Source organism: Saccoglossus kowalevskii, chromosome 2 (genome assembly GCF_978046115.1).
Source record: "Saccoglossus kowalevskii chromosome 2, keSacKowa6.1, whole genome shotgun sequence".
NCBI lineage: Eukaryota > Metazoa > Hemichordata > Enteropneusta > Harrimaniidae > Saccoglossus > Saccoglossus kowalevskii.
Window position 1 is genome coordinate 5778905 of NC_140642.1, and position 10743 is coordinate 5789647.

At 34.5% G+C, this 10743-nt stretch overlaps 1 protein-coding gene across 1 annotated transcript; it reads left to right on the forward strand.

The window, feature by feature from the left end:
- The first annotated feature begins 4017 nt into the window (after nucleotides 1-4017).
- LOC102808601 (neuronal acetylcholine receptor subunit alpha-2-like) lies at nucleotides 4018-7403 on the forward strand. The gene is made up of 4 exons (XM_085496208.1): nucleotides 4018-4059; nucleotides 4656-4700; nucleotides 6233-6342; nucleotides 6524-7403. Exons 1-4 carry the CDS (start codon nucleotides 4018-4020, stop codon nucleotides 7401-7403), a joined length of 1077 nt encoding a protein of 358 aa, XP_085352334.1.
- The last annotated feature ends 3340 nt before the right edge of the window (nucleotides 7404-10743 follow it).

Here is a 10743-nt window from a genome sequence, read left to right on the forward strand (position 1 = left end):
GACAATTCACAGAGACGGCACCAGGCGTTGTAAAACTTGTATTCGTGTTTGAATTGATCAAATTCATAACACTCAAAGGGGTAATGCGACATCCACCATTCACCAACTGGAAGCAGTATGTGACCATCTGAAATGACATGCACTGATAATTGAATTGAACTATTGGTTCGAAGAGACCTGCCTTGGAAATGATACCACAAGTGGCGATATCCAAGTATTACTTATTTTTATATATTATATAAGTATTGCCAGCAATTCATTAATCTAAAATCAATAGTCGTATATGAATTTCAACAAAATACAATTGAATATAAATATAACAATATTCATAGTATATTCAAACACATACATATGTCAGTGTTTATAGTAGTACATCAATTCTTGTGCTACACGATAGAAATAAACAGTCTTGGAGCATTCAAAACAATTAATGTACAAAAGAACGGTATATGGATTCAATGTTAAGACCAAGAAATTATATCAGGTGTTTGCAAAGCAGTGAGCATATCCTGCCATGTATGGAGCAGCATCGATCTGAGTAGTTCATTCATTCAGGGACCTTATACATATTAAAAAACGATGTTAAAACAATAGGAAGCCATCTTTCTAGATGGTTTATAATAATTTTGTCACCAGTTCATGATTGACGATGTTCAACGATTGAAAGTTGGAAAAAAACTTACATTTTGAAGAACTGTGTTACTTTCACAGAAATCACAATCCTTGTGCTGACAGAAATTCACTTCAGGTGAAATCTGGTTATTTCGTATTGTAAATTGGTGGACTGGTATTTGTCAGTTGTAAAAATGCATCTACACTTTATGAAAAATAATAGTATTGTCAAAGAATGCAAAAATTGGTCAAAGTGTAATTCGATTTGAGATTATTATTCTTCGTCACAGTTCATGTCATTAATAACAGGACTTTGATATATGTTTAGTACCCCAATTCAGAGTATCGGTCTGGCAGTCTACCTGTCTCATGTCATGTTTATAATAACAGCATTTCAATATTTTTGTTTTATTCCTATTATTATTTGAAAATGTTGACATACACTTTCAAATTCAGTTGTATTTGTAGTCATCAGGTTGAGTTATGATTCTCATGTCTTTCTGTCATTGTGTAATACTAAGACTTGTGTAAAAATAGATGACACTTCTATGTCGGAGGGTAATTTATTAAATGCAGCTTGAAATCTGACGTGTGGCGGGGAATTCTGCAGTTCAGTATAAGCTCATAAGATTCCGAGCGACCTTTACTTTTATTGACTGGTCTTGCATGCCCTGGTGAAGACTGGTGAAGACTGGTGAAGACTGGTGCACGAATGCACAACGACCTATTTAAACTGATTCAAAAACTTTCATCGCAGTAAATGTTATTTAAATATTTATTTCCTTAAGATATGTTTGTGATTTACTTTTTATCACCACTGGGATGTTATGATATGATGTGATTTATGATAGTCAGTTTTCTAATTTGTCTACAGTTTCATGGAACTTGTGTTGCTTTGTAAGGCATCGAATACTCTTGTTGTGACACTCATATTTCAATATTATGCACTTATGCATCTCCAATAAAATTTTAAAAAGGTATATTCACCATTGAACAATAAAAATAATGAAATAAACAATCATTGTTAAAGCCATAGTCCCGTTAGTTGGCATTAGATATATAAATGACCTGATGTTTGTAGTTTAAACTTGATTGTTCATGGCTCTTTGGAACTGCATTTGTCCGATATGAGGTCCGATTTATGTGTGAAGTGTGAAGTGTGAACTTGGTTGGCCGTGGTTTTTCGAATATATGGATCAGGAACTGCATTCCTTGATAAAAATGACCAGCAGTCGACCATTTTGAACAGGGAATAAACACAATTTGTTTTGGTTGGGTTTCAGATGTACCCGACCAAACTCGGTATTGGTCTTTTTACTGTGATTTCTAAACTTGCATACAGTCTCTAGTTTGTTTTTGGTGTTTGTTTTTTTCAGTAAAATAGAATATTATATGAGTGTATAAATGACGAAATCCGGGTTACCTCAAAACAACAAGAGTCTTTTGTTTCTTGTAGACGCCTTTTTGCGACACCGTTGATGGTTGTCATCAGTCCGGGCTTCAGTGCATGATACAATAATTGACAGGCTCATTAATATTCAACCAATCAGCGTTAAAGCGCGGTAGTCGTCGTGATGCGCATGTGCGACATTTGTGTTGATAAACATTGATTTTCCCACAATCAAATGCGTTCTTCAAATGGAAATCACAAGTATGAGGTTTGACCTGGGCTTCAATACCTTCCAATCACATGAAAATTGCCTAATTTAAGCTTGAAAACGTCTCAGTTTGTACTCGTTGATCTGCGCAACAGTCAAAGTCGCCATCTTTGTTTATATGAGACCCATATATCTTGCACATGCGCAGAGCGACGACTACCGCGCTTTAAGGTAAAAATTTGAGTTAAGGTATAGACATTTCTTTTCTTGCATTTTCTCACTCATACAGTCTTGTCTAGAGACTGTTGCGAATAGTGATTTATTATAAAATATAGAAAAAAATCTCTTCTTGGAAAGATTTATGAGGCTGTACATAAATAGTGAAAGAAAAACTTGGTAAAATGTATGTACTAGTATAACTTTTTACAAAACGGTAATAGGTTTAAATTGTGGGGCTGTAACAGTCATTTTTATTATGAGTGAGTGGATATGCAAATTATCCATTATCTCCACTTGTGTTTTCCAGTTGGCCTGAGACGTTCAAATCTAAATAGCGCTCACAATTGTTGTTTATTTCACGTGAAACTTTTACACTATGTTCGTCAATTGCTGAACAAATGTACGTCCGGGTGTTTAAACAATGTTTTTATTTTTATTTTACATACATGTATTATAATGTTATCAAGCAAGGTTATCAAGGTTGCTTACCACCTCTCACAAGAAGGGGTCCGCGGGCATGCTCCTCTGGAACAATTGAAATCTAGACCTTCTGAAACGCTATTGTCTGCATTGCCCATGAACATGTATCTATACTTAACATTTTCGTAAACTAGAAGTTCTTCTAGTAACCGTGATTGTGAGTAATATAGCCATGTCATTAGCAAAACAGTCTCAAATACTGCAATAGCGCTGTTCCATTTGGAGAAAAGGAAATATACATATTGTATATGCGTGAATGTGATAACCTTGAGCAAAATCATTTTAACGCAAATGACTCCACAACCTTTTCTGAGATGTTTCGATCAACCTGCAAATACAAAAACAATATAAACTGGCAGGGATAACAATTCATCAGGGTTGGAAATTGTTGTTGATAACACGTAGTCTTATGTAGGTTCACGAAACCATGGCCTGCTCAATAGACAATGACAATTGACCGTGCTCTGATTGGTGGACGCATAATTTACACGAAATTTCATACGATGTAGCCAAAGCAACCGGGATACGACATAACAATCTTAATAACAGCAAGTAAAACCAAAAAATGGCAATAAAATAAATATAGAATTTTAATCAGATTTGGAAAACTCATAAAGCCAAGGAAACACGACGAACGAGGTTCTGATGGAGGATTACAATTCGATTACAAACTGTTAATACCAGGCTGAATTTGCATTCGTCATTTTTATACTATTAAAGAATCAAAGGACAACCTTCATTAGTGACTACATCAACATACATTCGCAGAATGAACTTTTATGATTGTATCTTAATATTATATTATATCGCCATCGAAAAACGATTCGAGTTGTTGATCAACAAACACTATGTACTAAGTAAACGCCAAGTGACGTCACACACGAGAACAACAGCGCCTTCGATGTGTGAACATTTTATCTTCGTCGTTTTGTTTCATAAAAATTGTGTCTTGTTATTGTTTACATTTTGAAAGGAGTCAAACAAAAAATGGACCATACCCAACTTTTTACTTTAATATAGGTAAAGAATCTTAATAATGTTATATAACGTACAATATAGAATATGTTTGTTATATTTTACACTGTATTAAGTATATTAAAACGATAATATGCTACCTTACAGTACTTATGAACCTCAGAATCGATGTCAAGTAAATTTGTCTTCTGTGCGCGAATGACCCGAATTCAATTTCGTATAACCAGTATTTTCGATCCCAAACTTGTGTTCCATGAAAGATGGTGGAAACGCGTCTTGTAATAGAAAATTGTTTGTATCCATATTTGGTCACATTGGACGTGTTACATACTACTGGCTACATATTTAAAAGGCGGCGGTTGTCGCTACGCGTAATGTGTAGCATGGATTGTACGTATTAATACAATGTTGGTAAAATAAATCATTGGTTTTGAATGCGTGCTGCACTTAAAGCTGTTTACTCTGAACGAATACGAACTTTATGTCCAGAGTAATATAATTCGGGAATTTTATCCATTGCGCATGTCATTTCCGTGACTTTTCCTATATTATTTGCATTATATATAAGCCGCTAATATTGAATTGTGTATCAGGGAATAAAGCCGAGCATAAAAAACGTTTCATAGTTGTATGTTATATATCAGTAAAATCACTATAACTATACCAATTGCCATATTGATTGGATATTGTAGAATTATACTTATAACTGTGCCTTTATTCATAACTATTTAATTCTACAACATCATTTTAATCGTATACTTTCTTACTTAGGATATCAATGGTGGGACAATATCTGCAACAGTTTTCTGGCAGATGGTGAGTTTCTTTTCATAATGTCATTGATGAACTTTTAATATAATTTATTCTACATTTGATTGTTCAAAAATAGCTGTTACATTGGTGATATTAAAAAAAGGAATTAAAGCGGGAGGGTCGTTATCTGCGCATACGCGAGAAGTCGCAAGCGACGATAACAACACACGCTAAAAACGTAAAGGCTTATGGGTAGACGCTTGTTTGTAAACAATGACGCGCTATGGCCATCTGACGCATACGCAGGTGGTGATTCCCCCGCTTTAAATGCTGGATGTTGTTTATACTTACTTAAAAAAAAATGTTTAATATTATAAATTTAATTAATAAATAAATAAATAACGGACAGTAACATATTTGTGAAAATTAGATTATTTGTATAAAAGATCTGGAAGTTGCCATTTGTGAACTGGTTTTTTTGATATGTCGAAACTTGTCGGAAATTGTATATGAGACATAAGCAACAAGTACACGCTACACGAGTAAGGTTTAAACAATGCACTTCAGGGAATGGGTGGCCAGGAAATGAAGAATCCGTTTAAAGGGGTGGTGGGATATACGTTGTATTATTACACAAAAAATATAACACTAGAACAATCATAATTTAGTAATAATATTATAATATTCCAGATGGGTAAGGGGTTGGCGAGAAATACCAGACTCATTTCATAACCAAAATCGGAAATGTCATTCACTGGCGAGTTTTCACACCAACTGAATAAAGTCATCTTCACGATTCACAGTCCGTGAACCATTTATACATGAACTTGCAAGACAATACACAGTACATTGTTCTAACATTACTGGCGAATTCTTGATTAGTGGACACGTGGAAATTGGTACAATTAAGATTCTGCCAGCTACGACGAAACGACGTCCTCCAGAATATATCACAAACGCCCATGATGCAATATTATTTAATGGCTTACTGTGTTGTTTACAAGATTAGACTCCCACATCATTTGGTCACATGTGAACGTTCAGATCGGGTTCTATCAAAGTCAGGTTCACCAGTACTGAACATCTTGCCACTCCATATTTAACACTTATCTATCGCCAAAAACAACAATGCCTAAACATCGCCATAAAACACCACCATCACGACATGCAACATAAACATGATTTAATGTTTGACATTCGTGACACGACTCCCCTTCAAGATGTCAATACACAGAGCATTATTCTAACGTTACTTGCAAATGCTTGAGTATGTCCCGATGGCGATACAATATTAATTAACATATGCTTAGCCACTATGACAACTTCTTTGCGAAGTTTGAATATATGTGACCTCGAGCGTGGTTCTCATCCAAGACATGTACAATTTGAAATCAAACTTTGTGACGAGCTTGGATGAGTTGATGACCAAGTGATAAAATAAAACTTTTAAACGAGTGATTATTCTATCATTTCAAAGTGTAAATATGTTACTAAATCAGGAATATTATATTTGTTCAAATGTTATTCATTCGAGGTCAATGCGTATTTCTAATGTCCATGTACAATGCAGTATATTTTACTTGTTATTATTTCAGAGTTGGGAAGACCGTCGACTTGAATGGGAATACGAGCAATATAATGACATTTTAGCGATTATCGTTCCTATATCTAAGATTTGGAAGCCGGACATAGCAATATTCAATGGGTAAGTTCAATAATGAATCGGGTTTCAGTTTGTGATATTTGCCTATCGATGCAAATCCAAGGTATCAATGTTATTGGAATTAGTTAACGTGACTGTAATCGACTATTGATCTCCATATTCACCCATTTAACACTGATTCTACGCCTTACTTATATGGATATCGTATGTTATTCATCCACAGAGAATCCCATATTTTAATCGACGAGCCGACCGCAAAATTAAGCAGCACTGGACGAGTGGATTACTCCCCTCCCTACCAAATGAAGACATCTTACATCCCAGATCTGAGATATTTTCCATATGACGAGCAAGTGTGTCGTTATAAATTCGGTTCGTGGGCCTACAGTGGGAACTACATCAATCTGACTCTAATGGATGAAACATACCCAGTTTTATTCAACGACTTCTGGACACCTAATAAATGGACAGTTGTTAACACGTGGGCACGACGGAATGCAATTCGGTACGCCTGTTGTAACTCCTTGTATTACGACGCGGTTTTCTTTATTAAGATTAAAAGACGACAAGCGTCTTTTTATGGTTCTTGTGTCGTGATTCCTTCTATTCTAGTGACGCTTATGACATTGCTAGTGTTCGGCTTACCGCCAGCTTCACAGGAGAAGATGACTCTAAATATGACAATATTATTGTGCCAAATAATATTCATGTGGATGATATTCACGACTGTCAGTCAGCCAACAATTTTGAGTTCGTATCTTCTGTTCAGTATATTCATGGTAACACTGGCGATCTCAGAAACCACTATTGTATACAACGTGTACCACCGACATGGACCAATGCTACCAATTGTAAGAAAGATATTTTTAGACGTACTGGCAAGACCACTTTGCCTCGCCTCACACAAAATGTTGAGCTACGAGGGCAGGTCACGAAGTTCACAGAAAAGGGAGAGATGTCAGGAGGACGGATTCAAAGGAGATGAAATGCAGATGAATGGGAATGACAATGTGCTTAAAATAGCACGAGAACAGGTAGAACAAAATCCAATTTTCTTCCTTTCCCTATTCTCCTATGTATTGATCTGTGAAAGAAAACCATAAACAAGTCCTGTTTGTAAATATTTTAATTAATTTTGGACGTTTACCCATTAAATAAACTTTTTTAATCCCGTTTATTTGAGTTGATAAAGACAAAATGTAATGAATTAAATATTTTACTTTTGAATTAATGCAAAGTAGAAATGGTATAACAACTCGCTATAAAACAATTTATGTTGTAGACTTGCATCTCACTCATAATTTGCCATTCTGGTGTTTTGTATAAATTACAATGTTGAGTGATATTAATTATTTATCTATTGTGTAAGGTATCCCAAAATGCTGAACATTTATTAACTAATCGGACAAGAGAATTTATTCATTTCGGTGCAAAATATTTTAAAGGAGCTTCACGCTTTCAGGCATAAATAAGACAATAACTGATGCATGATCCAAATTCATATTTCCAACATTTTATTCATATTTTCAGCAGATGAGTGATTGGAAACTGGTAGCCAATGTTATTGATCGTCTAACGTTTTTGATATTTATTACGCTGTACGTTGTTGTGATGCCCATCATCTTGTCAACCAGAACGTAGAATACTGAACACTGACCTTACTACAGTAATTGATAATCGTTATGCCGCTAGCAGGAAGCTGAGCAGATGAATGACTATTTCACCTTGTGAATTATTTGTTTCAATACAATCACACATTTACGCTTTAAAACTGCGTAAGTAACATCTTACTGTTACAATGTTGATTACATTATCACAAAAAGGAGCACGTAGACTATTGTATTCACAGTTTGATAGTCTATTCTGTCAATCTCTAGTTTAGCTAAGTTTTTCTCTTCAAGACTACAAGTGACAATGTATCCATGGATAGTCTTAATCTGATGGTATATTATTTGTGAAATCTTTGATATCTCATATTATCATTTTGTTTGTATAATACATAAAGTATTTAAAAAAAGATATTTGTAGCGAAAACACTAAGTCTCAAATTTCATATCATCAAAGAATTACATTAATTTTATCATGACCGGATATTAAAAAGTCAATACAACTTAGTACATAAGTTTAAAACTTGGATTACCACCACCAAATGCAAATATAAATTGCCATGGAAATACATTTAATTGTACATACATTTATATTTAAATTATAACATTGTTAATATAGATCCATGTCAAATACAATAAGTTAGGGAAAATGTATTCCTATTATGTATACGTAATACGCACACACACGACTGCATCAAAAGTATATATATCTACTGTTACTGTTAAATAATTCACTTAAATAATATAACAATGAAATATGACAATGTGAACACGTATGTTTAACAGCATATATGATATTATCTTAAAACACCATCTTCAATTGCACGCCATACTTATTGATTCGAATTCGCTTGGCATTTGAACATGCTATACATATCTTATTCTGATTCTTATTCTGACTGCCACTTCGCCCACTCGCTATTGGGATGAAAGCACATATACTAATCTGTCGAATACGTTTTGCCGTGAGCAAAACTAGATAGACAGAGTGCATACATCAGTGAAATAGTCGAATGACAGATGGCATTATTAAGTTCAGCCAATCAACATAAAAGCAGCAATATGCCCGGGGTGTCGTCATACCTGTAACATTGTGGATATTCAAGGATATTTTTACATTGACAATCGACTGAATATAGACTATCACGATAAGATTGATTCGGCAACCTGATTCTAGATCTACATGTCAGGAAATCTGTTCATACCAAGGGTGAAGGTTGGGAACTACTCTATTAGTATAAATCGTGATTGTTGTGATATACCATATCTGAATAACACGTACAACGTACATCATTTAACGCACACTTAGTGCTATGTCATTTATACATTGAAGTATGGTTAAAACGAAGCTGAGGGTTTACGATCACGTGTTTTACTTTTAATTCACAATGAAAAAAAATGTGACTATACAAATAAACATATGTTTGTAGTATGTAAGTCTGGTGTTTCCCAAGAATCAGACTTTTTCTCTTGTAATCAATAAAAAATAGATCTGTCGGCTGATGATGCAAAAATTCAAACGGATTTCCAATTGTGATTGGAGAGTAAAATGGGTATGTTTTTAACGCACAAATGTGTAAAGTTATATCTGTTATATTGGGAATATACAACATGAGCTAGAAAGCGTAGCACCATTTGTTAACTCGGGAATTACTGTTACGAATTCTCTTCATTGGGTTATACGTTGAAAATTATACGTTGAAAACAACTACAAGAATTCTTTATGCCACTCATGTGTGAAAAAATGTGGAATACAGTAGTTCAGTCTTAAATCTATGGATTTATATGAGGCCGTGCAAAAACGTGCCAGTAAGTACAATTGTACAAACATGTGACATTTATTATAAAGAGCGTATGTTTAGGTATAAGTTGTTACAATTACAGAAATATTTGAATGATGTTATTTTTCTCAATAAATTACCCAATAATTTATCTGATCTTGAACTATGGAATTTCCGGAACTGCAACCACTGTACTTGTTTATAAAATGTGTATAATATATTGCAATTAACGAGTTTTGAAAATTGTTGTAATGGCAATTCTATTGTTCGGGAACATACAGAGCGTAGGTACAAACACCTTGCATTTTCCCCATAAGTGTTCCATTGTGTTTTAGAACACACAGCAATTGTTATTATTTAAGTTCTGTGAAGCATACATAAATAAATTCATCTCATGGTATTGCTTGTAATTTTAAGTCACATTCAGATTCCATACCCTATTGTTGAGCCATACGCTCTTATCCCATGTGACTACAAATGGGCCAATCAAGTACTCTCAAAAATACAGACATGTGTTATAAAGTATTTTAATACAACTAAATAAATGAATGTGTTCTCAATGTACATGCGTCCATTTGGCGAGTTATTGCGACGTCACGGCGTAAACTATCATTTTTACGTCGATGACACACAGATTTATTTATTATTTATTTCTGAAGATGATCAATTTCGCGCCCGGGTGATACTTCAAACATGTATTCAAGATGTTAGCGATTGGATGTCTTGTAATTTCCTACTTTTGAATGTGTCGAAAACTGAATTTGTGTTCATGTCGTCTTGGAGTTTCTCACAAGACTCGTGTCCTTTGTCTAGTATCGCAATTGGTGAAGAATTGGTTAGTGCTTCGTCAAGTGCTAGAAACGTAGGTGTCTTGTTTCTATGGAAACACACATTTCTACTATTTGTAGATCTGGATATTCCCATCTAAGAAATTGTAATTGTATTCGTAAATCATTATCCCAATCTGATACTGAAAAGTTCGTAATGCTTTCATATCTTCTCGCTTAGACAGCTGTAATTCATTACTGTCTGGTCTACCTGCTCGAAAATATGAC

Excerpts from the sequence above, each read along its gene's own strand:
- LOC102808601 (XM_085496208.1), top strand. The coding sequence starts at position 4,018 with ATGCTACCTTACAGTACTTATGAACCTCAGAATCGATGTCAA. Across the intron at positions 4,701-6,232 it reads CAACAGTTTTCTGGCAGATG|AGTTGGGAAGACCGTCGACT; the intron begins GTGAGTTTCTTT and ends TTATTATTTCAG. Across the intron at positions 6,343-6,523 it reads GACATAGCAATATTCAATGG|AGAATCCCATATTTTAATCG; the intron begins GTAAGTTCAATA and ends ATTCATCCACAG.